This window comes from Orbicella faveolata, unplaced genomic scaffold, assembly GCF_042242905.1.
Source record: "Orbicella faveolata isolate gen_17 unplaced genomic scaffold, um_ofav_v1 contig_25, whole genome shotgun sequence".
Lineage (NCBI taxonomy): Eukaryota > Metazoa > Cnidaria > Anthozoa > Scleractinia > Merulinidae > Orbicella > Orbicella faveolata.
Window position 1 is genome coordinate 19,464,472 of NW_028301553.1, and position 27,522 is coordinate 19,491,993.

A 27,522-nucleotide genomic window follows, 5' to 3' on the forward strand; every position below is an offset into this window, starting at 1 on the left:
ATCTTACTCCAAGAATGTTGCCCAGGCAGCAATTTGTGAAGGCTTGGATTTTGTCTGAAATTTTTTTCATCACTATCCAAGTTTCAGCTCCGTACATCAAGACTGATTTTACATTTGTATTAAAGATCCCAAGTTTGGTCCTCAAGGATATCTCTTTAGATCTCCGCAAAGGACTGAACAGAACGAATGCCATTCTGGCTTTGCCAACCTCACCAACACATCTCATTCTGTTCCTCCATCAACAGTTATCACGCTCCCTAGGTAGGTAAAGGAGGCACCATTCACCATGTCCTCATTGTCTAGCTTGAGTGGGTGTTCATTTGTGCTGTTTATATGCATTGTCTTGGTCTTGCTTTATTGATAGAGAGAGATATCAATTCCCAACTGACCATGATATCTTGGGATGCAGTCTTTTTGGATTGAGTCCATAAAAAATAAAGGTTTTAATCGTAACCCATACCAGAAATCTTTCTGTTGATAACAGTTTATTCTCTTTGGCTTTTTAGTGCACCAAAAAGAGCATTAATCTCACAAATATTTTCACCACCAGCCATCAGAGGCAACAATGGTATTATCTCAATGTGATGATTGAATTCTGTTGATGGATATTCAACTTCTCCCTACCTAAAATATCAAAAATCAACTGCCGCTAAAAGAACATCATGGTTAATTTGCCTTCATCAGGATTTTATCATCTGCACATTATCACTTGCAATTTTCCATTCTCAATTTTCCATCCGCATTTTTCCAGCTGCAGTTTTCCATCTGCATTTTGTCATCCACATTTTTCCATCTGCCATCTTGTCCTCCTTTTAAAGAGACCCTGATATTTCATACTACATCCTTTGTTATCTTCTCCATAAGTAATTTTTGTGGTGGGTCTTCATTTTTGCAGTAGGTCTTCCTGTTTTCCTAGTGGGTCTTTGTTTTTGTAGTGGGTCTTCATTTTTGGGGTGGGTCTTCATTTTCATTGGGGGTATTTGTGTCTTCATTTTTGAGGTCTTCGTTTTCGAAACTACTGATATTGTTGTGAAGGTGAATTAATCAACATGACACGACCGTGGGACAAAGAAAAATTCTGAGTCCCCGACAGGAATCGAACCCATGACCTCCCAAACACCAGGCGGGCGCTCTATCCACTGAGCTACAAGAACTCATGGAGAGCAAGGTCATTTAACTGAGTTCAAATATGACAGGTGTCCCGCATACTGCTAGGATCAACACTATCGAAGTCATCGTGAGTAGTGATAAGTTAGTAAAGATGGTGAATTTTTAAGCTCGGTAATGAAATGTGAAGATGCATTAATCAACATGACACGAGCATGGGACAAAGAAAAATTCTGAGTCCCTGACAGGAAATATTGTTGTTGCTGATATCTCTCTGCTTGTAAACCTGTTTATAATGCTCACAAAAAAGACACTAGGTTAACAAGTTGACAACTCTGGGAATCCCTGCTATTGCCATAACTAATAATTATGTACAAGGCAAAGGTAAAGGGTTTGACAACAGGGGCCTTGTTTTTAAATCATCATTTACAGTACTCTGGAAGAATGGCTCGCTGGAGGAAAATGTAATTTTATTAACACCAGTTACAAAACTGCTTTCATTGGTATTTTCAGAAGCTTGTATAAATATATACATGTATGGCACAGCAAGCAATATCTATCTGTTGGTTTTCAGTTTACTAACACATACTTTCATGTTTTTCAAACTACATGTACATATGCTGTCGGACAGTTTCAAAAATTCATGCTACTTTGTCATCCAGTCAGAACTAAAAACAAAACCAATCGTGACTTACTTGCACATGCTTTCACACACTTTGAATCAGCTGCATGAATTAACTTTGTGTTTTGATAAGTTTCTTGAATTGTATTAGGAAAGCAAATGGCCCAAAGGAAGGAAGTGGCTCTTCAGTTAAGCAGATGTTAATAAGGAAAAACTGCATGATGAGCCCAAAGAGTGACTGAATAGATGTAGGAGGCCCTTATCACTGTTATACCATAGACCATAATACTGATCGAGTTGAAATCAAGCTGGCTCTGTACTTCAAACATCATACAATTTTATTTATGTTTGCATGAATACAAGTTTGACTATGAATAAAATGCCAAGCAAATAGAAAATGAGTACAAGAATAGTAAATAAAAGGAAGCTAAGTTAATAAATTAAAGGAAACCATAACAAACACGATTTACAGAAATTCCACCAGAATGATAAAGTTGGAACATGATATATCCTGGATATGATGCAATAAAATTTGCTCGATCGGATTTACAAGTTATTTTTTAAAAAAGTTCCTATTTAAGAGCAAATGTTCCCAATGGTGAAACATGTCGCGGCAACAGCCAAAAAACAAATTCTGCTCATATTCTCAAGTTGGGTAGGCCTTAGTGTCAAACAAATCATGACATGCTTCGTTTGGCTGAATATTGATTTATTTATGGGAAAATCGATAATAACTAAATTCCGTCAAAAGGCCGCTTTTGGAGCCCAAAATTTAAGATGAATCTCAAAGCTTCACGTTACAAAATCAAACAACCTAGACCAATAAAAACTATCAAATCTTAAAAACCAACATCAAAACATATGTTGACAGCAATTTGAGCAATTCGTGTCTTATTCATTTACAAAATCTAATTAAATTTATCCAACCTACTTTTAACTGGACTGAAAATAGGTCAAAAGAAACATGTTATTCAACTATGTGCTACACGTAATAATTGACATAAAATCTGGCTTTTGGAAGGCGATAGGTAGTTCTTTTCGATCTCCAAAGGATTTTTTGGGGAAATGATTCGGAGCGATTTAAACAAATTTGAAAGTTGGGATAAAATGCACCGATTTTACGGCGCCGTTAACTGGCCAGAAATGTACACATACACACTTAAACTCAATCGTTTCGCATTTGAAGTCTGGTATACAATTACCATAACATCCTCTTACCTTTATGTCGCTGTATCAAAAAACAGGGCTGCAGTCCTGCTGAGTCCTGAAATTGTTGCATCGTTCACATGAAAGCAATATAACTTGGCAGAATAGTGCTGTGCTGCCTCCTGATCTTGAGTTGTTTACAAAGTGTATTTCGGGTTTTCTGATTCGAGGTTTCTGTTCCCATCTCATTGAAAATGAGGCTGTAATCACTCCATGTAAGATAACTTTGTTCAAATATAACTCTTGAAATGAACAGCAAATCAGATGCGGGCAAAAATGTCGCTATTTCAAGGACATCTCAGCCCCCATCTGTCAAGATACTGTCCCAAAAATCGCAAAGAAGTTTCAAAACAACCCAAGGTCTGCAAGAATTTCAATCCATTCCTGAAGTCTAATTGTGAGGAAGATGGCAACAAATGCTCATATGGCCGACAACACAAATGCCCACGCTGTAATAAATGGGGTTATAGAGCTATCAGACATTCTGAAAATCGCCCATCAAGCACATCTCGCAGCACTGTTCCATCTGATGAGGTAAATTCTCTCAGGCAGCAACTCATAGTCTTGTCTACTCGCCTAGAAAAATTTGAAGCCCAATCTCTGGAGAATTTTTCATCTTCTGTTCCAGCGGGATCTGAAAACCAAACTGCAACCTCAGCTTCATGACCACCTCCTCCAGTTAGTTCTGGTCAGCCATCAACATCTACTCCTTTATTTGGATTGTAAAGACACCAAAAACATTACTTTTAAGAGAGCTTTAGAACATCTGGCATAATTTTAATTATCTATTTATTCATTTATTTATTTTAGCATATCTTAAAACACAATTTTATCTCGTTTACATATAGATATAAATTTTTTAGATATCTTTTAACCTTTTTACAATTGTAAATTTAGTTAGCATCAGGTAGGCGAAGAGCCACCCTGTGGATATACTGCCCGAAATGCCATTATTATTATTATTATTATTATTATTATTATTATTATTATTGCCTGCTGTTACCATCCCTGCACCTTCAGCAAAGCCAGAAGCTCAGTTACATCAACGTAACATTCTGTTGACCTCCATTACATCTGTAGGTCAACATCTGCCCTTACCATTGGATAGCTGCTGCTCTGTATCTCTTGTGAGCAAAGTACATGCTGATTTCGTAGCCTCCAAACGGTCTGATCTCAAGTATTGTGCCCTAGAGGAACCCATTTCTGTTACAGCTGTGGATCCAAAATCTAATCTTAAAGCAGTTGCCACCAGGGAAATCCCAATTACGTGGGAAACAAAAACGGAAACTGTCTTCACCATGCTCGTAGTTCCAGGCCTTGTCTGGCCAATGCTCTTTGGGAAGAACCACCTTCATGCAACTCAAGCATAGGTTGATCATTATGTTCCATCCATCACCTTTCGGCATCCAGTTTCGTGTCCAGTGCTCTCTCAACAATCCACTTGAAGGCTTTGCAAGTGTCTTAGCATCCAGTGGGTCTTCATCACATGAAAGTGAGGCATCAGTGCCAAAGCCACACATCAGTGTTACATGCCTTCTAACCGGAGCACCACCACCAGGTGTTCACAAGCATTCACAATCCCTTCACCATGATCTTAACTTTGTTACAGTATGCATCACCCTTTCTGCAGCTTTCATGGGATATCAAGCAGTGCATCAACCGCTGTGGATTGAGGGCAAAGACACTCAACCAGGTGTCAAAGTTCTCAGTGGCCCCTTTGATCTGAGCCAAATTTCACATCACGTGCTACCAGACACCACACGCCCTAACAGTGAACCATACTACAATGAACACCTCGTAGACCTTCCTGAGACATCAGATTCAGTTCTCACCAAAGAAGTTCCTGACATGCGCATCACATATTGTACAACCTTGGCAGTGGAATCTAGGTTAAAGAAGACAAGTATCCCCGAAAATGTCATTCTTGGTGATATTAGAGACATGTCAAAGGATGACGATGCTATTCTTGAAGAAGCAGCAGACACTACTGCCAAGCAACTTGCAGATGGATGGCTTACATGGGCAAATACACAGCAGCCAACCTCTTCATCACAACCTCCAAGGAACACTAAGCAGAAGCACTGTGACTTTGACTCTTGTGCTCCAAAGCAATGACAACTTTCAGTTCAAACAAAAGAAATGGAAGATTCTGGTCTCAACTCGTCCATATTGTCTCCCTTTTGTGATGCATTACCAGAATTTGACTGTCAAGGTCCAGAGTTTCCTCCAGCAGAAGAACTGACCTGTGACCCGTACTCAACTGCCTACACTGATGCTTTATTTCATGCCTTGGATCTAGATAGCTTGGAGTATTCCACTGTTGATGTAGATATTATGAAGAGATTCAAGGAACTTATCTGTCAATATCCTACTGTATTTCTCCTCCCTGGGAGTCCACTCGGAGCTGTTAAGGGGTTTGAGCACAGAATTGAACACATTGTTACAACCAGTTACCATCCACGCCTAAATGGAAGTACAGAACGTGTTCACAGATGGTTGAATGCAGTAATAGGAATTTATTATGAGAAATATCAGGAACGTTGGGAAGAATTCCTGCAGCCAGCTGTGTATGCTGACAATGTATCTCCAATTCCTGGTACAGGTCAAATTAGTCCATTCTTCTTGGTATTTGGACACAACGCACCATCACCTGAAGCCATTACTCTTGACTTACCAGTAGAAAGCCTCTCAAGAAGCACCTATGCAGAGCAGCTTGTGTTTCGTATGCGTGAAGCACAAAAACAGTTTAACAGCATCAAAGCAGATATGAAGAACTCAGAGAGAATATTATGACAAATCATCCAGGGAACTTAACATAGCTGAAGGAAAGCAAGTTTATGTTAGAAGACCACCTCCAAGTTCACAACCAAAAGGATCAGCCACCCAGTTCATCCGCCGATTTGATGGTCCTTACACTGTTATAAGACATGTCCATGGTTGCCAAGATCTTTTACGACTTCAACATAAATTCACTCAGGATGAACTTAAAACAGTAAACATTATTGAGAAGATCATTGTCGTTCCAGATGATCTCTCGGAAGCAGCAGCTTAAAAGGTAAAGTCTGCATACAAGCCTAAGTGGCCCACCAGGCTGGAGCTTCTCCTGGTTTCTGTAGCATGAAGCGACTAGGAGTATTTCTACTCCCCCCTGGATGGGATGCTAGTCCATCACAGGGTTACCCCCAGCATTAAGTTTGCCGGTACCCATTTATACACCTGGGTGGAGAGAGGCTCTGTGAGAGTAAAGTGTCTTGCCCAAGAACACAACACAATGTCCCTGGCCAGGACTCGAACCCGGACCACTCGATCCGGAGACAAGTGCACTAACCATGAGGCCACTGCACCTCACACAAGGAAGTAGCAGCTTATGATCTCAGAAATTATGAAGACCAAACCTCTAACACAGAGACTGTTACCACTTCTGAATTATCCACCCAAAAGAGTACAGTGATTGACTCCGACTTGGCAAAATTAGCATTTGCGTTTGGAGAATATCTGAACACTCTACCAGGTGCAAAGACATATGCATCAGAAGCCTGCAAAGAAGTGTACCAGCAGATTCCAGATGCCCAGGAAATTTTGAAATGTTGTGGAAAACTAAAAGGACTGTTTTCAAAGTGCCCTTATCTATCCATGTCTGGAGGCTCACATGGAGGGACTTATCTGTTAAAACTTGACAAAGAAATGTTTGCAACTTTAGTTTTGGAAAAGTAAAATCCTTTAAGAAGGGGTGCACTGTAGTGGACTCAGAATTTTAGAATGATAAGATTTTCTTATTAGCTTTGTTTCAATTTTTCATCATGTAAGCTCTTGTCGTAAGTTTACTCCCTTTAAGAAGGGGTGGACCGTAGTCGAATCATGGGACACAAACAAGGTCACATGACAGAGCACATGGAACTAAGTCGAGATCGAGCGAGAGGTACCGAGATCTTCTTCATGTGTTTCACGAGTATCGAGTATTGTCAGAACTTCCTGATTATCATTCAGAATATAAGTTGCCTTTCTACATTTTGTCTACATGTCAGCTAATTCCCCCAACAACGTCTACAGGCAGAGGCTACACCAACTCAGGAAGACCGCGGCCCAGGTAGCACATGATCATACTAGTATTTACATTTATCTTTCCCTATCAGTAGTCTAAAATTGTTTTCGGTAATAAAACCATTTCTTCGTATCACAAACTGAAGAAACCGTTAGAGGTATCATTGCACTAGCCAGCAGAGCAGACACAAGGACGTAGCGTTTACCGGCTTCAGTGTCACTGTTGTGAAGTGCATATCTCTTATAGCGATACACTTCCAATAACTGATGTTGCATATTTAATAAAGTGGATTTTGAAAGGATCAACCCTACTAATCAGTTATTTACGACTCTTGCCCAAGGAGCTAACCGATGGCTTAAAAAGAAACACTCTCTTGTTCGTCTGCAGCGGATGACCAAGGTACTTCAGTGATCCATAAAGTTTGCTGTCAGGACGCAAATCTTCAGTTTCACAGGCCAGGAATTCAAGCCATTTAGTTCATTGTTTTACAACTACACTTGTCAACTAATCTTTGCAAAATATCCATATACAAGTGCTTGCGCTTGCTGGTTATTGAAGATACGTCTAGCTCAGGTGCAGTACAAATCTCTCGCTGCATCTCTACGGAAAACTTTGACAGCTTCGACTGGCACACGATTTCACAGATGTTATATTTTTCAAACATCATTGGATGCTGAGGGGCAAAAGTCTGCATCACTTAATTGCTTCATCAGTCAAGTCTTGAATGTCCTTCTCTGTGCTTGCCTCATGTCTTTGAACATCTTCAATGCCAGTGCTGTAAGTTTTTTTCGCTGTCAAGCAATAAAAAATCCTGCTATTTGCAGAGGTGTGAGGAGGTCATGCTTTTCAAAGATACTGGAGCCATCGCTGTGCTTGGCTCTTCGCATTGCCTTTGAAATGTTAGCAGGATCAGCCTTTTGCCTGATGTGTTCGTCTTGAAACACGTCAGTAAGATAGGTTTCTTGTGTAGCTGTGAGGTTCTTTCTTGTCACTGTTGCTGACTTCAGAGCCTATCCCGTCGGTGGTACTGGACCCTCATACTCCAAGGATAAGATAACATCTCCATCCACAGTCTTTGGAACAACACCAGCACCATTCTCCAGCATGGCGGTGTACATTATCATCGCCTTGTCGTACAGTGTTTCCTGCTCTAGGGCATACTTGTGTGTCACAATCCGCTAGCTGTTTTTCAAACGAGGTCAAACAACGAATATTGCTGGAAGGACTTGACACACTCTTCCTCTGGAAAATGAAACAGCCTGCTTCTTTTTTCACTGTTTTCTTCATCACTGTCTTTCTCTGTCACTGAAGCCAATTCTATTGTTTGCTCTGGGCGTTGTCTGGTTTTGACTGTTTCGAAACAAATGTAGGAGCTCGCATTATCTGCCACCTTGTTTAAATGAGGCGGAGGGCTGCTGCTTGCTTGGCAAAAATTTCTCCAGGGTAAACACAAAAAAACTTTCGCAAGGGGACAGATGGTACGGAAATTTTCTTGGAAACTGTCCTGACACCAGAAAACTGAGTTACTGAATTTACAATGCTGTTGTTATTCCTACTGATTTTTACTACCAAAATGCCAGTTAAAAGGGAATTTCTATAATTGAAATAAATTAGCAATTGACGGGCTTCAATAAAATGAGGAACACGGACCATTCCTAAAAATTCTGGAACATAAGTCAATCAATCATTCAATGATTACTCTAGCGGTTTCTTGAGTTTGTAATACGAAGAAATGGTTTTATTACCGAAAACCATTTTAGACTACTGATAGGGAAAGATAAATGTGAATATGACCACGTGTTACCTAGGCCGCGGTCTTCCTGAGTTGGGTGTAGCCTCTGGAGAAGAAGTAATATAAAAATAAATATCTGTGAGCTAGGGTGGGTACTACTAAAACTCTCGGCCTCACAATAATGGAAACAAAAGTGAATGTTTTTTTGAACGAAACTCAGTTTCGACACAGTAATGGACCGATTAGTTCACAGGCCAAGGGTTTATGCGTGACACGTGATGAAGGCAAAAATTTGTGTGACAGGTGAAAAACAACTAAAAGACGTACATGATTCGTGAATTTATGAAAAAGTATGGACTAAAAGCAGCTAAAAGTATAAGTGGCATGTGAATTTTGTTAAAATCTGTGCCTGAAATGCAAACACAACCCCCCTACCTCCCCTCCAAAGTTACTTTGCCACAGTTGTCAATTTCAGTTCACCTCGTTTTGAATTTAAAATTTGCATTATTCCACCAAACGAGGGACAGATGTCTGAGATGTCCTTGAAATAACGGATATACCAGACTTAAAATGTGAAACAATTGAGTTTGCATGTGTATGTGTACATTTCTGGCCAATTAACGTCACCGTCGAATCGGCGCATTTTATCCAACTTTCAAATTTGCTTAAATCGCTCCGAATCATTTCCCCAAAAAATCCTTTGGAGATCGAAAAGAACTACTTATCGCCTTCCAAAAGCCAGATTTTCAGTCAATTATTTCGTGTAGCACATAGTTAAATCACACGTTTCTTTTGACCTATTTTCAGTCTAGTTAAAAGTAGGTTGGATAAATTTGATTAGATTTTGCACATAAATAGACACAAATTGCTCAAATTGCTGTCAACATATGTTTTGATGTTGGTTTTAAAGATTTGATAGTTTTTATTGGTTTAGGTTGTTTGATTTTGTGACACAAAGCTTTGAGATTCGTCTTAAATTTTGAGCTCCAAAAGCGGCATTTTGACGGAATTTGGTTATTATCGATTTCCTCATAAATAAAACGATATTCAGCCAAACAAAGTATGTCATGATTTGTTTGACACTAAGGTCTAACTAACTTGAGAATGTGAGCAGAATTTATTTTTTGGCTGTTGCCACCATATTTTGAAAATGTTTGATTTTTGGGCATATTTGCTCTTAATTTGTGTAAGTATATGCATGGAACAATGGAAAACAATGCCTGAATGTTACACAACAGCCCTTAAATTGTTTGCAGCATGCCTACACTAATCTAATTAAGATGCAGCAAAGCTATATAAAGGGCACTGAACATTTGTTTGTTAAAAGCTTTGTCCAGTCTTGTAGTGTTCAGATAAGGGGAAGTCCCTTCTGAGTTCCATAAACGAATGCTTGATCACGATTGTTCGTCAAATGTCCATCAACCACAGGCTGTAGCTAGAAAACAGATTCAAGTAATAAAATTTTTTTGATGGGTCGTAGTAGGGTGGATGTCTTGGTTTTCACTGTTACTCTTCAAGCAAAGCCATTTTTATCATTTCATTGACATCCACAATATGGGAAGTGGCCAGCAGGTTTGCACACGGGTAGCATCAGCTACTAAGACGATGTCGCCAGTGACAAAATTCCTCTGGGGTTGATTCCATTATTTTCTGCCTTGCTTTAAGAGATGGGATTCCTTGATCCACCTTTCCAGAATGATTATGTCTGCCAGGTACTGGATCTGTTGCCACTGTTTGAAAGAGTATATTTCACCTTCTTGGAAGAACCCAGGTGTTTAAGGTGGTCTTGTAACTAGGAGAGATTCTTTAACAAGGGCCCATAGGTGGTATAACAAACCTTTTGGAAATTCCTGAGCTGACAAGGAGTACCTTAGACTGATAAGGAATTGTAACGAAGCCGCTCTGACAAATTAATTAGTGGCTTAAACTCGAAACAGATAGACTGTAAGCATACCAAACATACTTGTGATCATTCCAAAACTTGGAAATTTCACATTTGGGAGTGAATTTTTTTCCTGAAAATAATCATTAATTTCTACGAATTGCTAGACACCCACCATGCACCAGGTGAGGATATTTGAGTCTAAACCAAGCAGATAAAGATCCAGGGTAAGAGCCACCAAATGAAATCCATTTACTGTTTGTCAAGTTAAACTCCCTGGCCATAGACTGACTGAATGCTGCCAGGTCAGCAAGGGCTTGCTCACTGTTCAGATATTTCAGGCTTGAATCACTCATATCACTGAAAGAAACAACATTATTGTAAGCACATTACTCTATACAAAGCAAAAACAAATAGCACAGCACCATAGTAGAAAACAGAGTCAGCACCTGAGGAAAAGGTGTCTAAAAAACTTGGATCCTCAGACCTGAAAAACACAGTCCCTCCAGGTGTCACTAAAACAGACCCTCTGGGTATCTTGAGAACTCAGACCCTAAAAATTCAGACCCTTCGGGACAAAGACCCTAAAAGTAAAACAACTTTACACTGCATGATTGCAGTGAAACTCAAACCCTAAAATTCAGACCCTTCGGCACAGACTCTAAAAATAAAACAACTTTACACTGCATGTTTGCTGTGGATTGCAGCAAGCCATCTTATTTACTGCTCAGGGTTTATTAAACTTTTCTGTGATACAAGCAAGAATTTGCAGGAAAAAACCCAGGATGGTTAACACCTGTACAGATTACAAATTAAAATAATGCTCAACATTCATATTGATTCTTGGATGCTTGATAAATATAAATCCAGTTTCTCTTTTTTTCAGTCTAGTGCATGAGTGATGGTTTCACAAAAAAAATGTACAAGTAGCATCACATTACAAAACTGAATGAATGAATGAATGAACGGAGGGACGGACGGACAGACGGATGGACGAACGGACCGACAGATGGACGAATGAACAAACGAATGAATGTTGAGTATCAGTGAAGGTATATATCACCAAGAGCTGATTTTTTCCTCTGCAGATTCTGGCTATGGAATCATGTTGATGAACAGTAAATAAGACAGCCTGCATTTTTGAGACATACTAAGGGTTGTAACTTTTAGGGTCTGAGCTTTTCGGACACCCAGAGTGAGAGGGTCTCAGGTTTTAGGGTCTGCGTTTTCAAGCATTTGAGTTTTTGACACAACCCCTGAAATGGAACCAATATGTGGCTGAACATTTGGAAACCAAAATTATAATTGCCCACACAAACAAGTCCTATATAATATTGTAGTGCTACCATTACAAACATAGGCACGCTAGGCGTGCAAGAGTTATTTTTTTGTTGTTGTCGTGAAGTGTCGGAGATAGAAACATTCATGGAGCTGTTTACAGTAATGATTTGGTTAATTTGACAAGTTTTTTTGTTTGCAATGTACAGCAAGAAAGAAACTGGGAATTAATGATGTACATGTGATGTTACATCGGTCATGGTAAGATAGCTAAATAGCAAGCCATAAAATGTTTGACTGAACAAACTACAGTAATCTGACACGTCTCCAGATTAATGTAGATACCATATTATTTTCTAACAGGCAATTTGATTCATTCTTTGATAAAACCCACACTGTGATTGGTGTGACATGCGCACATGCATAACTCCCTCACTCACTGATCACATAGCCCTTCCAACCCCCAAGAGGAATTTTTGCTCAAAAATACTCAAGTTAAATAAGAGACCTTTTCGCATTTTATACGAGTCATAAGTGTACCCTTTTTGCACAACACAACACAACACTACTTCACCGAAAATAGAAAAAAAGAGAAAAAAACCTCTCTGAAACGTTGAAAGTCTGATTTAATTAAATTGCACTTTAACTTGGCGCCACGCAGTCTTCAAAGAACATTTGAGCAGTTTTCATACTTTTTACCTTTAAAAATATTGGACTGAAATGAATGACATCAAATAAAACTATTAAACTGCTACTGCAGAGATGTAAAAACTGTCCAGAAACGAAAGCTCCTTTTTTGTTTAATATCCTGGAAACAATAGCCGATAACTTGTCAGCTCTAATTGAATTTACTCCCATATAAAAAACAAAAGTGGTAAGTTACCATTTGTAACTAAAGATAGCAAACATCTTGTGGGAAAGAGTGGTGACGATTCGTCAGCTCTAATTGAATTTACTCTCTTCTGAAAAACAAGAGTGTCAAATTACACTTTGTAACTAAAAAATAAAAATATCTCGTTATATTTGCATGAAACGGGAACAAAACAATTGTTACCTGCACTTACTATTGTAAACATTGGAACTTTTTCAAATCTAAATAGTCACGTCTCCTCTAAAACATGTCCTAAGAACTAGAAGCGACAATTCATGACCTCTAATTGAATTTATTCCTTGTGAAAAACAAAAGTATCAAGTTACCTTTGTAACTAAAAAGAAAATATCTCATGCCATTTGCATACTACTAACGCACAAACTGTTTCAAACCTCAAGGCTCATCTCATTCATAATTAAAATCCTCAGCCTAACCCAGAGAAAATGCCGAAGTAAACCCAATATATGAATACTTCCTCCTCTTTTATAGAAGAATAAATCTGGCCATTCTGAACTCTATCGGGATCAAATCTTCCCACAAACAATTTACCTTTACAACAAGAAATTTGATTGCTGTTTATAGTAGATCCAATCTGATTGGTGTGACATACCTTCATCTCTCACTCACTTATCCATTGACCCATCCATAACATACCCAACGAGCCAACTAAGAGGTATTTTTTACAAAAAAAAAAAAAACTCAAAAATTGTTTAGGGTATGCTATTTACTATCTGTGAATTTCCAGTACTGACCCTAACATTTCTGTCTAGAAGTCGTGATCGCAATCAACTATAACCAGTAAGAGCATTCAAGAATATTAAGCTATGACATCATTGCAATGACCTTTTATGACTTTCAGGGGGTAATTTCCTTTGGGAGCAACATGTTCTGCACGTCATGTATTTCAAGAAGTTGTAGTGTAAAGATTTAGTCAAAAGAATGAAACTTGTTGACAGGGATTTAAATAAATATCAGAACAATAATATAGGCTGGAAAATTGACAAATACAAGAAAATACATGTGAACAGCATGGATTAAACCACTTCACAATATGCAAATTTCATGTTGAAGCTTGATGAAGCTTCATTCCCATGTCCAGCTCGCAAGCTCATGTGCATACACTAAATATGTGCATATAAACTGCATATACATAATTCACTTTTATCTGAGCTGCACTGTACATACATGTACATACATAAATCATATAAGACACATATGACACATTATTCCTGAAAACATCAAAGGAGAAATATGTATCAATGAAGCTGTTTTGCTAGGAAAATTCTCCAAAGTCTCAGTGCCAGCACTGCTCAGCGGTGCAAGATTGTGCATGTCACTTTGACACTCATGTGTCTCAGTTTGTCCGCATCTTGTTGTTTTACTTGATCATTGTGTATCACAGTTTCATTGTTGTTCTGTGGCAATAAAGCTATTTACCCTCATGGACTGTGCCTTGGCTCTTCATTTATCACCTCAACTGGCATGGTGGCAGCCGACGGTCCAACCCAAGCCATTTTTCCCGCTGAAAGCCGCTTGTAAGCCTCTATTGATAGAGCCAAAGCAGTAAAATTTCGCTGTGACAGCACATCTTGTTTCCATCTCTACTTCAAATGGCATCTACCCACAGGGCACTGAAGCAGTGGTACTTCTCAAAGGTTGAAAATATCAACAGCTTCAAGCAGTGGAAACAAAACCAGCTATACACTTTATCCTTGGACAGTAACTTTGTCCAGTTTCTAGCCAAAGGAGTCACATGGCAAATGAAGACCAGAACTCAAACACAATGGCGAAGGCGTCCCAATCGTAGACACTGCACTGTGCACCAGAAAGTCAATTTCCTTGAGCTGATGTTAGGACAGATTGCCAGCTACTGTCCCATTATTTCGAGAATCACCTTAGTAAAAAATTCAACCTCTCTTGAGTTTATCTGGCAGACTATCAGGGAACACTTCGGTTTTCAAGTCGCAGGTGTTCATTTCATTGACTTCTCAGACATACATCTTGAGGCTGATGAGTGTCCCTATGACTTATACTAAAGACTAATTGTGTTCATGGAGGACTTCTTACTGCGCTCCAATGGCCTAAGCCATCATGGTGACAGAGGACGAGGAGCTAACACCAACCCTGGAAAACATGGTCATTCTAACATGGCTAAGGCTAATTCATCCCAGCTTGCCAAAACTAGTCAAGCAGAGACACAGAACAGAGCTGAAATCTTGGACACTTGTGTCAATCAAACCGGAAATTTCCCAGGCTCTTAGCTCCCTCCTGGATGAAATCTGTCCTTCTGATGATGTAAAGATCCTCCATACAGTCGTCTCTTCTGAATCCCACCGGCCTGCTCAGGGTAATAAAGGCCCATATACAAACACCTCCAGAAAACATCATCATGACAGGATTTACCCACTGTGCAAACAGGCAGGCCGCTCAGAGATGCTACACCTCCTCAGCGATTGCAGTTTCCTGCCAGATAATGACAGGCGATATATTGTCAAAGCAAGGCAAATTGTTGACATCCTCAATAATGAATCAGATACTGATGATGACGTAGTCACCAGCACGCGCCTTTGCGACCCCAACAACGAAGAACCTAGCTCCGGCACAGTAGCCTACAGCATCCAGACCCAACAATCTCTGAATATGATGTCTTCCATGGTCACCAGGTCATCCATATTATTATTGGCAGTGGCGTAACTGGTAATATGATTCGTTACTCTACCATAAAACGTCTTAGATCTGAAGTCATACCCAGTGCACGGTCTGTCCACCAGGCCAATGGCTCTTCACCACTTAAGGTACTGGGGGAAACTTGGATCTCCTTCACCTGGAATGGTGGAGAGTTGCAGTTTGAGGGCCTGGCTGCTAGAAATCTCCACGTTGATGTAGTCCCTGGCACTCCCTTCATGGAAGCAAACGATGTCACCATTTGTTCTGCCAAGTGCAAAGTGATTGTCAGTGATGGCACAATGTAAACCTATGGATCTTCTGCCCCTCCAGAGCACAACACAGCTGCCCACCTAGCATTTGTACTCCATGCTCCTACTCCCTCGACAACCATCTGGCCTGCTGACCAGCTATCAGACAATGTGCGCCATCATGCTGAGTACACCATTGAGCCACGCACAGATGCACCGAGCATACAACAACTCAAGCCATCCCAGATGTGGCATCAACCAAACATTGTCTCGACCTTAGCAGGGAAAATATGTATCCCCAATCTGTCAAGCAAGCTGCGCACATTCAAACGCGACAAGCACTTCTGTCAGGTGAACCTTGTCTTCAAACCCAAGACAACAGTACTGCATGTCTGCCACCCAGTCTACCAACACCTTGTACTAACAAGTCCCATCATTCTTCCTCTATGCTGATCAACCCTGACAACCTCCTCCCACTGGAGATAAGAGTCTGTTTTCAGTCACTGCTCACAGAGTACGATTCCGTCTTTGACCCTACCATTACAGGCTACAATGGTGCAGCAGGACCTTTTATTGCCAAGGTAAACCTGTGTCCAGTTGAGCCCCCACAGCAGAAGGGTCACCTTCCCCAGTACGCCCAAGGAAAACTCGTTCAGCTCCAAGAGAAGTTTGACCAGCTGGAGGAGCTTGGTGTATTCAAGCATCTTGACCATATTGGCATCTCAGTCGAGTACCTCTTACTAGTCAAGAAGCCCAATGGCGGTTCCCATCTTGTCACGGCCTTCGCTGATGTTGGTTGATATGGCAAGCCCCAACCTTCTCTACTACCAGACTAGTCAAGTAGAGATATGGAACAGAGCTGAGATCTTGGACACTTGCATCAATCAAGCGGAAATTTCCCAGGCACTTGCAGGGTCACAGACGGCATGGCTACCCTCATTTAACAAGGCACTGCAACACATTGCAAAGTGGAAACACATCATAGTAACAGACCTGACTAGTACTTTCTATCAAATACCCCTAGCCCATGAATCAATGAAGTATTGTAGTGTTACCTCGATTATCTGGACTTTTTCTCTAGTCCCAATTTTGTCATGAATATTTATTAGTCATGATCAAGATCCGTAGCAATATTCCTTTTAAAACTATAGCATTGAAAAGTGCAGTCAAAAGCGAGTTTGTTTTGCTTTTGAAGAGCAAAAGCAGTGCTCGCATGCATAGTAACTAATGAAGAACACTCAGATGATTTCTGATTGGCTCAGAGTTGAGTGGTTCAAGATGTACAGTAGACCATATTGTTTTCCAAACGATTTGTAAAAGTGTTGTTCCACGGTTAAATGCTGCTTTATTTAAACAGTTTTGTTTTGCATAACTATTCATATTTTAGATTATCTGGACCCTCGATTGTTCGGACTATTTCATCTAGTCCCAACGAGTCCGGATAATCAAGGTTCAACTGTATCAATCCCAAGCCAACCACATACTTGGCTGGATTTGGAGCATGGGCACCCTTCAGCCAGTCCACACCGTGTCAACACCCTGTCTTCCTGCCCCAATCCAGACACAGTTGGCCGTATGCGATCCTTTATTTGGGCATACAAGGTTCTCTCACGTCTATTTCTATGATGCTCTGCTTACCTTGCCCCCTTTGACAATGCAACAGCTGGTCGTCAGTCACAAGAAGCCATCTCTTGGACTGATGAGCTATGGAGCTCATTTAACAAGGCACAGCATACTCTCTCCTCGTCTCACACAATCACCCTACCCAGACCTGAAGACCAATTATGGATCATGACTAATGGTGCACTCTGAGAACCTGGCATAGGTGCCAACTTGTAAGTGACACACAATGGTGGCTTACACTTAGCTGGCTTCTTCAGTACAAAGCTGTGGGGGTCACAGATGGCATGGCTACCTTGTGAAGTGGAGGCCCTCTCTATCACCACTGCGATTAAACACTTCAGCCCTTATATTTTCCAGTCTGACAATAAACCATGTGTTCAGGCATATGAGAAGTTATACCATGGTGAGTTCTCCATGAGTCCCTGTGTGTCAACTTTCCTGTCTGTTGTCAGCCGATAGCAAGCATCTATCAGGCATGTCTCAGATTCTGCAATACTCTCATCAGACTTTGCTACCCGCAATCCCCCTTCCTGTGAGGACGAGGCCTGCCAGGTAGGCTCCTTCATCATGCATTCCAAGGAATCGGTGGTAAGAATGTCATCTGTCCAAGATGTCCAAGATGTCTTGGACGGCAATGTGCAGCTCCTGTTCACCAGCTGTCCTGCCTGGTTAGCAATACAGTCAGAGGGCCCCAATCTACGTCACAGTCATGCACACCTCATTCAGGGTATGAGCCCCCCAGAAAGCATACCTTGTTCTCGCTTTTTACCAGTCATGTGATCAAAACTAAGAATTGTAACCATTCAGTAAATAAAGTCAAGAGTCTGGAATATGATAGGTGACTGATAAATAAACAACCTTGCCAAGAATTAGTTCACTGCTGATTTTCATTTGCATGTTATTTGGAGAAGTGTTTCACTAAGATTTATAGAGCTTTGTATGGAGATGCCATGTTGGTGTCCCTCGGAGGAGCACAAACATGGCAGCCGTAAAGTAACAGAAACATCAGTTTTTGTGTTTTGCTATTGAAACAAAAACATATTACTCTAGAGTTCTGATACATTGAAATATATACTTCTTCTAGTGCAAGAACTGTTCAGTTAGCAAAACCTTCAGCAATGACTCCTCTTTTGACCTGTGCGACAGCCTACTTGGTAGCCATTTTAAAGTCACACAAAGTAAAAGTTGGAAATTCAAACAAGCTCTATTACAATACGAAGAACCCTGTCAAGCTTAAACATTGTAAAATGTCAAGTTCTTATAGGGTCTTTTATCCGATGAAACTAAAACCTCAGAAGGAAAGGTAATTTTTAATTTTGGAATGACTAAGTCACATGGAAACCAAGAATACCAATGGATTTTCTTGGATCATTAAGACAGTCAGCATTGTGTTTCATACAATGTAAACTTTGAGCTCACACTAGTCAACCAAACGGACTTGCTGAATGACAGGCAGCTAAACACATGCGAATTATTTTTATCAATTGACCACACCAGTACATTGGCTTCAAATATGGTCTCACATCATTCACCTGAAAGGGAAAGTCTCAGCCAGTTCATCTTGATGAGCAACATTGCCAGCTCAGACAATTTACCATTCACTTGTCCTTTGCTCTCCTTGGAAAATATCAAAGAGAGCTTTGCAAGGGAACAGTGCAGAAATTTAAGGCCCCAGTTATATGGTCTCGGGTACCTGAGACAACCCTCCCCCTGAGGAAACTTCATAGGGTGTTTATATGTGAAAACCCTGCATGGTTATTTTAACTCTTATTAAATAATCAAATGTGCAAATATCCCTCTTTCTTTAAGTTTTCCTTGGTCATTCGATCAAAGTGGGTTTTGCAGAGTTAATTTTCACTTCTTTGCTGGGAATTTCTGCTTTAAATCCTAAATCTTGTCATTTTGTGACACTTTTAATAAACTTCGAGATTGTATTTGAAATGATTTCCGTTTAACTTGAAATTTGTCCCTATTTACAACATAAAACTTCATAAAACCGCGATCTCATGTTCTCGTCTTCGCTTCGCAAAAGGACTGATCAAAGTCTAATTTACAATTGATTATATCCATGTGGTATCACGTGCTATATCAAGCTGTGTCGTATCTGTACAAACAAAACAAGTTCTTACGTAATAAAAGAGTTTGTGAATGTTCTTTACACTCCCCTAGTTATTTCGTGAAAGCGAATAACTAACTTATTTACACAACGTTAAGTTCTCTTCGTCTTGATTCTCCAGTAACTGCAGCGGTGCGCCTTGGTCTTCCACTCTGATTAGCTGTTTGTCCTTCATTCGTTACTGTAGCTTCAGGCTGCACCTTGACTTCAATGGGCACCAAATGCTGTACGACTCTTCTCAAACGAGATGGACGACCTGAATCACTAACAGATTTCACCACAGCCGCACAAACATTCCCATCTCTTCCTGGAATAAGTTCTTCGACCTTTCCTAGTTTCCAAAAAGCTCTACTCGTAGCATCATTTTTCAGCAGGACGATGTCTCCAATGGAAATACTTCGTTTTTTGCTCCCCTTAGGTCGAACTTGAGATTGTTCTTTCAACTCGAGTAGGTATTCTCGACGCCACTGATTGGTCAGTTGTTGAAGAACATGTTTATGATGACGGAATTTCTTTGTGAGCGATTGATTGGTACTGATTACTCGATAGTGAGAAGCGTTCTGAGTTGATGTAATTAGTCGACCGTAAATCAAATGGGAAGGTGTTAAAGGGTAAGAGATGGACTCCTCGTCATCGTACACGTACGTTAGGGGTCTGGAATTGATGACTGCTTCGATCTCCACTAAGACAGTATCCAACTCGTCAAAACGGAGTGTAGACCTCCCTAGGATCTTCTTTAAGGGTTTCTTGATGCTTCTGACAAGCCTTTCCCAGAATCCTCCCCACCACGGGGCCTTTTCGACAATAAAATTCCATGTAATCTACTTGTTCGCAAGGTATCGCCAAACTTCTTCTGCTCGTGTTATCTTTCGTATATCTTGAGACAAAGATCTGAACGTCTTGGCATTGTCAGAAGTGATGGTGGCAGGCAATCCCCTTCGACTAGTGAACTTTCGGAAGGCAAGTAAAAACGATTCAACACTAAGTCCTCGTGTTAGTTCTAAATGTACAGCTTGGGTGGAGGCACACGTGAAGAGGCAAACATAGACCTGTGATTCTTTACATTCTTCCTTTGAATTTTTCATTTCAACGTACAACGGTCCAGTGAAGTCGTGCCCTATATGCGTAAAGGGTGGATCCTCTGACACTCGATTACTAGGCATGTCGTCAGGAGGTAAAGGGCTGTATGGTGACCCTTCGTGTTTGAGACAAATAACGCAACTTCGAATGAATCCTTTCACCGCTTCTCGTCCACAGCACCCAATAGCGTTCTCATAATGTCGTTAAAGTGTCCCTGATACCACTATGTTTCGCAGACTCATGTGAATGCTTGATTAGTAAACGGGTGAATTCATGCTTGGCTGGCAGTAGAATGGGATTCTTCGTGTTTACAGGCAATGGTGCATTGTTAAGTCTCCCCTTACACTTAATAACTTCTTCGTCCAAAAACAATCCAAATTGCGCGACGTACGTTGTAGGGGTACAACTGCGCTCTTTACTCAGAAGAAATGTGATTTCCTTTGAGAAGGCTGACCATTGAACTGCAAGGATCCACAGTCGTTCGGCTTCGTTTACATCTGTTGAGTTTAATCGCATGTGTTCTCTCCGAGTACCCTCTTTGTTAATGACTGAATTCTTGAATGACTCAGCGGCCTTGATAACGAGGGCGGTAACACGAAGTAATTTTGTCAGGTCGTGAAATCGATTGATGTCGATTATCTGATCAATCTTCTTCTCTGACATGTTGGCTGAGATACTCACAAGCAAGTGCACAGCAGTTGACGGTGATTTGACCACTTCCTTGAGCGCCAATTCATCTTCGGACTGGGTCGTTCGATTCTCGGGCCATTCGGATTCAGGAGGGTACAAGAATTTGGGTCCTTTCCACCATGTTTCGCACGTTGCAAGGGTTTTAGCTGTCAAACCAAGCGAGGGCAAATCAGCAGGATTTGAATGACCGGGACAATGTCGCCATGAATCCTTTGAAGTTAGGCTGCGGATTTCGTTGACTCAGTGTTGCACGTACTGTTTCCAAACCCTTTGATTTTTGATCCAGCACAAAGTTGTCATCGAGTCAGTCCAATACACGGTTTTGTGATTTCCTCCAATCGATGCCTTGAACCTGTCGACTAGCCGTGCAAGAGATAGAGCATCTAACAGTTCTAAATGCGGAATGGATTGCTTTGTCATGGGTGCCACTTTGGATTTGGAGGCCACTAACCTCACGTGAATACAACCATCTTCGTAGCAAGACCTCAAGTAAACAACTGTGGCGTAGGCGTGTTCGGAGGCATCGCCAAAGGCGTGTATTTGAACATCCGCAGGCGTCGCAACAAAATAGCATCACAGGATACGCACGGTTTCAAAACATCTGATTTCGTCCAGCAAGGATTTCCACATTTCAAGAAGCTTTCCATGAAGTGGTTCGTCCCAGTTCACCTTGTCCTCGCAAAGTTCTTGAAATAGAATCTTCAATCCTATCGTGAAAGGCGTTAAGAATCCCATCGGATCAAATCTTCGCTGTGACCTTTAAAACGGACCTCTTGTTGAGCGGAAGTGACATCGCATACGTGTGTAAACTGGAAAAATCAAAGAAAAGTTCGTCGCTGAGAGTATTCCACTTTAACCCCAGAACTTTAATGACAGTGTCATCCTTTGTAGAAAGACTGTCCAATCCAGTAGTCGTTTTAGCGAAAGACTGATCATCTTCGATTACTGTGACATCCGACCACGATTTGCTTGGCGTAATTGAATCTTCTCGAGGCCTTTCAGAATTTGAAATCTCAGACATCACTTTAGGCGAGTTAGAGTTCCACTTTCTCAGATTGAATCCTCCATCTGCCATGATTCTCTTCGATTTGTGCTAAATTTCCAGGGTCTTCTCACCATTTCCAGCTCCAGAAAGCAGATCATCGACGTAAAATGATTTTTCGAGAAGCGCTGTCATTTCTGGTTCACTTTGTTTGTACAAGGACAAGTGATGAGCTATTGTTGCTCCAAGTATCGAAGGCGATGATCGTAATCCAAACAAAAGCCAGTTGAATCGAAATTGCGTTATTTTGGGTCTGTCTTGCTCTGGGTTATCAAACTACAGGAAGCATAGCATGTTTCGGTCTTCTTCTTTAATGCTCACCATCAGAAAGGCCTTTTCGATGTCTGCAGTAAGACCCACAAGGTTGTTTCGAAATCTTGCTAGCATGTCAAATATGTGCGGAATGTAATTATCACCGGTCTCTAAACAGTCATTTAGCGACAGTTCTTCTTTGGACGATTTTGCCGACCCGTCGTATACTATATGTACTTTAGTTGTTTCGCGATCCTTTCTGATAACTGCATGGTGTGGCGAATAATAAGCTCGGCTCTTGTCACTGGTTGTTTCTTCTTCGGGAACCCTTTCAACGATTCCGGCCTGTTCTTGTTCTCGAATGATCTTGTCGCAATCGCTCAGTAAATTCAGTTCTTTCCTTAGTTGATGATGCAGGGATCGTAGCCTAGACACACACATACCATAACTGTTTGAGTTCGGCACACAGTCTTCTTTCCAGGGCAATCTTGCCTCATGACGCCGACCATTGAAGGAGATATCGGTTTGCTTTGCGATATCGGGTACTTGTCGCTCGATCTTGGAGTCGTCTAGAATTCCAGCACTCTCGGACTCCCAGAATTTCTTCAAACTCTCAACCAATTTGTCATCTTGTCCTCCAAACATCAAATTGCATTCACCGGAAATAATCAAATTGGAAGCAACAACATTGCTAGATGATAGATCGTATGTTGGTCCAGACAACAGCCATCCAAATTTGCTGTCCACTGCGGTTGGACCATGTTCGCCTTTAATGGAATCCCCAGCTACAAAGTCCCAGTAGTAATCGGAACCAATCAAGACATCAATAGATTCGGTGTTGTCGAAGTCGTCTGCAAAATCGAGGCCCTCTAAATGGACATAGTCAGCCACATTGATTTTGCTTGGCAGAGGAGAACAGATAACTGGGTAGTTCAATGCAAAGAGTTCCAATTCTTCGTGACTTCGTGTTTGTAAACACAGCTTTACCACAGTGCACTTCTGTTTCTGATAATTTGCGTCCCCGAAGGTGTTGATGCGAAGATTTTCTGACTTGACAGGCTTTAAATTAAGGCGAGAAGACACACTTGATGAAACATACGATCGTTGACTTCCATTGTCGAAGAGCACGCGCACTGGAATTGAATGGGAGCTGTTGACCACCATGCAACTTGCTGTTTGAAGCAACACAGTTCCCTTGGTCATAGAATTCGCAGTTGTAGTCGTGGTTACTGTTGTAGTTTCGTTTTGCGATTCCTTCAAGTTTTCGTTTCGATTCGGGTTTCTTTGATCTTCCGCAGGCGTGTCAATTCTTGCGCAAATCGATTGATGACGTTTTCCATCGCAGTTTCGGCATTTCTTTGTTTTAAAGCAGTTATTGCTCCATGACCAGTTTTGAGGCAAATAAAACAGCGATTATTCTTCTGGAGAATTTCTTTTCAATCCTTCGATAGTCGAACTTTCATGCAGGAGACTGAGTAATGCTCCCCATTGCAATAAACGCAGTGAAATTGAAATTCTTTGCCTTGCATGGAAACCAGAGTATTTGCAGTTGGGGGTAACTTTCCCAAACCAGGGTTGTGTTTTCGTCCTTGAAATTCTTGAGCTTTGATCGCTTCACTCGCTTCTCTCGCCTCGATTTCCCCTTTGATGGTTTCTAACAATTCACTGATTTTCCAAACATCAGTGGTTGATTTTCGCGTGATTTCAAGCCTTATTTCGTTTGGTAACTTGGACATGATAATCGGGATTAATAAACTGCCATACTCCTGTGCCGTAACTCCGAGTGAAGATAATCCTCCCACATGTACGCTCAATTTTTCACACAGAAACTGAAGCGACGATGGTCAATCACTTGAGCAGGGTTGAATCTTTAAGATCTCGTCCATGTGCGCAGAAATTATCTGTTGCGGCCTGCCAAATCGTTGCTCGAGAATTTCCACGGCTGAATCGTAATTGGAGCTTGATCAAGTAAGGCCTTGAATGGCTCAACTTGCGGCTCCTTCCAAAAGTGATTTTAGGTAATTAAACTTGTCGATTTTTGAGATATTTTCGTTGTCGTGAACTGCAGACTTGTATGATTCCCAAAATCCTGTCCAGGTCGTTACGTCACCACGAAATGTAGGCAGTATTAGTTTCGGTAATTTCACCTTGACTTGATTCATAGGTTGCTGTGGTACGCCTAGGGGAAGTGCTTGCATTAATCTGGCGAGTGGATTACTTGTTTCTTGCGTAGTCCCATCGTTCTGTTGAGAAATATCGTTTATTCTCTTCTGGCACATGATAATTTTCTCCACATACCTTTCCGATTCTCCTATTTCTTGTGGAATTTCCTCTACACTACACAAAGATAGAATTTCCTGATCTATGTCTCTAAGAGCCTTGAGCTTCGTTTCCAACAATCGATGTATAACTTCCAGTTGCTTAACTTGCTCGCTAGCTGCAAGTGTTTCATCCTCCACAATGTCGTTAACCTTTGTCGCATTTTTCGTTACAATGGAACGGTGAGTTCCTCGTATTGCTCGCAATCGTGTCAACCTCTCTTTCTTTTCTTCGGCAGTCGTCATAATCAATGTTTGACTTCACTCATCAAGGAGCTCGTTGCCCCATGTTGGGCACCATTTAATAAACTTCGAGATTGTATTTGAAATGATTTCCGTTTAATTTGAAATTTGTCCCTATTTACAACATAAAACTTCGTAAAACCGCAATTTCGTGTTCTCGTCTTCGCTTCACAAAAGGACTGATCAAAGTCTAATTTACAATTGATTATATTCATGTGGTATCACGTGCTATATCAAGCTGTGTCATATCTGTACAAACAAAACAAGTTCTTACGCAATAAAAGAGTTCGTGAATGTTCTTTACAACACTCACCCTACGAGAATTATCTCGGTTAGGCCAGTGTTTATATGGAAAAAAGTCAGATGAGTGTTTATATGGAGAAAAGTTGTCCCATCTGCCAGGGTTACCCTAACCCGATTCTCAGACGTCCCAGGTCATTTACTGCCCTCTCTCCCTCTCCAGTCTGATATACTCTGTTTGAGGTTGTGTTCATGACGTCAGAGCCATTGTCAATTTCCACCAATCAGAGCAGATGTACCATATTCTGAGAAGTGTGCAATGTATGGGATGTAATTCAAAATGGCAGAGGACGTGTCGGCTGTGCAAAATGTTTGCCAAGTTTTTGGCGTGGAAGAACTGTTCTCTGAACAGTTCAAAGTGCTAAAAATGTTTGTTTCTGGTATTGATGTCCTTCTTAACCTGTCAACAGGATTCAGAAAGTTGCTTGTGTTCCAGATGGCTCCTTTAGTTCATGCCGAATTTTCATGAGGCCACGATGGATTTGCAGCGAATCAAATAATAATTGTAATATCCCCTCTAGTGAGCCTTATGGAAGATCAAACAAATCTCTTAGGGAAATTTGGTAGAGAAGATAAGGCTCTGGATCTGAAGATTGAGAAAGGAGAGTGCTCCATGGTATTTTGGTCGCTAGAGTCCTTACTAGGAAATGGTCGGTGGTGAAGCATATTGTCTTTGAACATTTACAAGAAGAATTAATTGGCATCATTGTGGACGAAGCACATTGTATTAGCCATTGTATTCGACAGGGAAGATGCTCAACAAGTACATACAAAACCAGATAGGTAAAATCCCTTCTCAACTTTTCATGATCAGCTGCAGTTGGAGGAAGCTGGCAATTATCTAGCTGTGATGACTCTGTTTCCTCTTCCTGCTTCCAAGTGTGACACAGTTTTTAACTGCAGAATGGTTAACCCAATGAATGTCTTTGTTTTGTCGATCAGAGGTCATGTCATGGGTTGTGATTCTAAAATCAATGTTGTCAAGCACAATTTTGAAGGTCTCATCCGTGTGTTCAAGTTTAAATTCCTCTGGATTGGAAATCACTTTGGTCTGAAGCTCTCGCAGTTCTCTAAGTTTTTCATCAAATTTAGGGCCATAGCAGTCAAGTTTTCTTAAAGAAGTCTTAGTTTCGTTGCATTTAATCGCTGAATCAATTTCTGCTGAAGATAGATACATGTAATGCACAAAACTTAATAAAACTTGCATATACTTATATGTTGTGGTTTATTCTTATTTCTTTGTGGTTTAGAATGTTTGAAACCAGTCTGATTTTTACTTCCCTTATTTTAAACCAGTGATAAATTTAAACCAAGGTAGATATATTTGAATCTTATGAAAGGAACCACATGAGGTATAAGAACAATTTTCTACTCATTTGTTAATTAATTATTGATAGCCCACTACAAGAAGTAGGAATACTCCTAGTCACTACATGGTATGACAACTGGGTGCAGCCTGTTAAGCTACTTTGGCTAGCGGATAGCATATATACTTATAATATCAATGGTGGCCTCTGATTGTCTGTAATCAGATATGAAAAAGGGTCTCTGTCATGTTACAAAACTAACCAAAATTTTGTTAATTTCATTGACAAACCTGTGTTGCACTTTGCCTGACCATGAGAGAGATAAGTGATGCTACTGCATCCATGTGCATACTGCAATTTTTTAAAAGAGCGGAGCCAGCTACTGCTACGGCAGGTGTCCAGTCACAACCTTTTTCCTTGACTGTTGCGCATGTCATAAAAATGGAGTAAAAAAGGGGTGTTCTCTGTTTCCATTCTTCAGAGAGTTTTTGAAACGAAAAGTTCTCCATTTCATCTGGTCCACTCTTACATAGCAGAGATGGGTTTTTTTAGAGCATAAGTCATGGCATTCTTTGCCCAGAGCTTGTAGGGTTTTTTTTATTAGGAAGGTTTTCAGTGAAGGGCAATGAAGTGCAGCATCTGCAATCTGTTTATAAGTACCTTGTCTTGCTAAGGCTTTTCCAAGGGCCTGAAGATCTTCACCCAATGTTGCCTGGAATTCCCTTGCACACCCTGGATAGTTCAAGGTTACCTTTGTATGAAAAGTATTTGTTGAAATATTCTGTGTAAACAGTTTTGTTTTTCACAAATTCATTATGTACTCACACTTGACAGCCAAATACATCACTAAATACAGATTATTATAATGATACTTAAGGAGGAACATTTCATATCCA

At 40.7% G+C, this 27,522-nt stretch overlaps 1 protein-coding gene and 1 pseudogene across 8 annotated transcripts in view; both read right to left on the minus strand.

Moving 5' to 3' along the window:
- LOC110066520 (putative serine protease K12H4.7) overlaps positions 1–27,522 on the minus strand; it is a 149,629-nt gene that overhangs the window by 117,733 nt on the left and 4,374 nt on the right. For all 8 annotated transcript variants that reach the window (XM_089293418.1, XM_089293419.1, XM_089293417.1 and 5 more), the window contains exon 2: positions 10,767–10,951. In XM_089293418.1, coding sequence (XP_089149544.1) covers positions 10,767–10,951 — 185 coding nt within the window. The remainder of the gene's footprint in view (positions 1–10,766; positions 10,952–27,522) is intronic.
- On the minus strand, positions 19,173–26,122 carry LOC149109286 (uncharacterized; annotated as a pseudogene).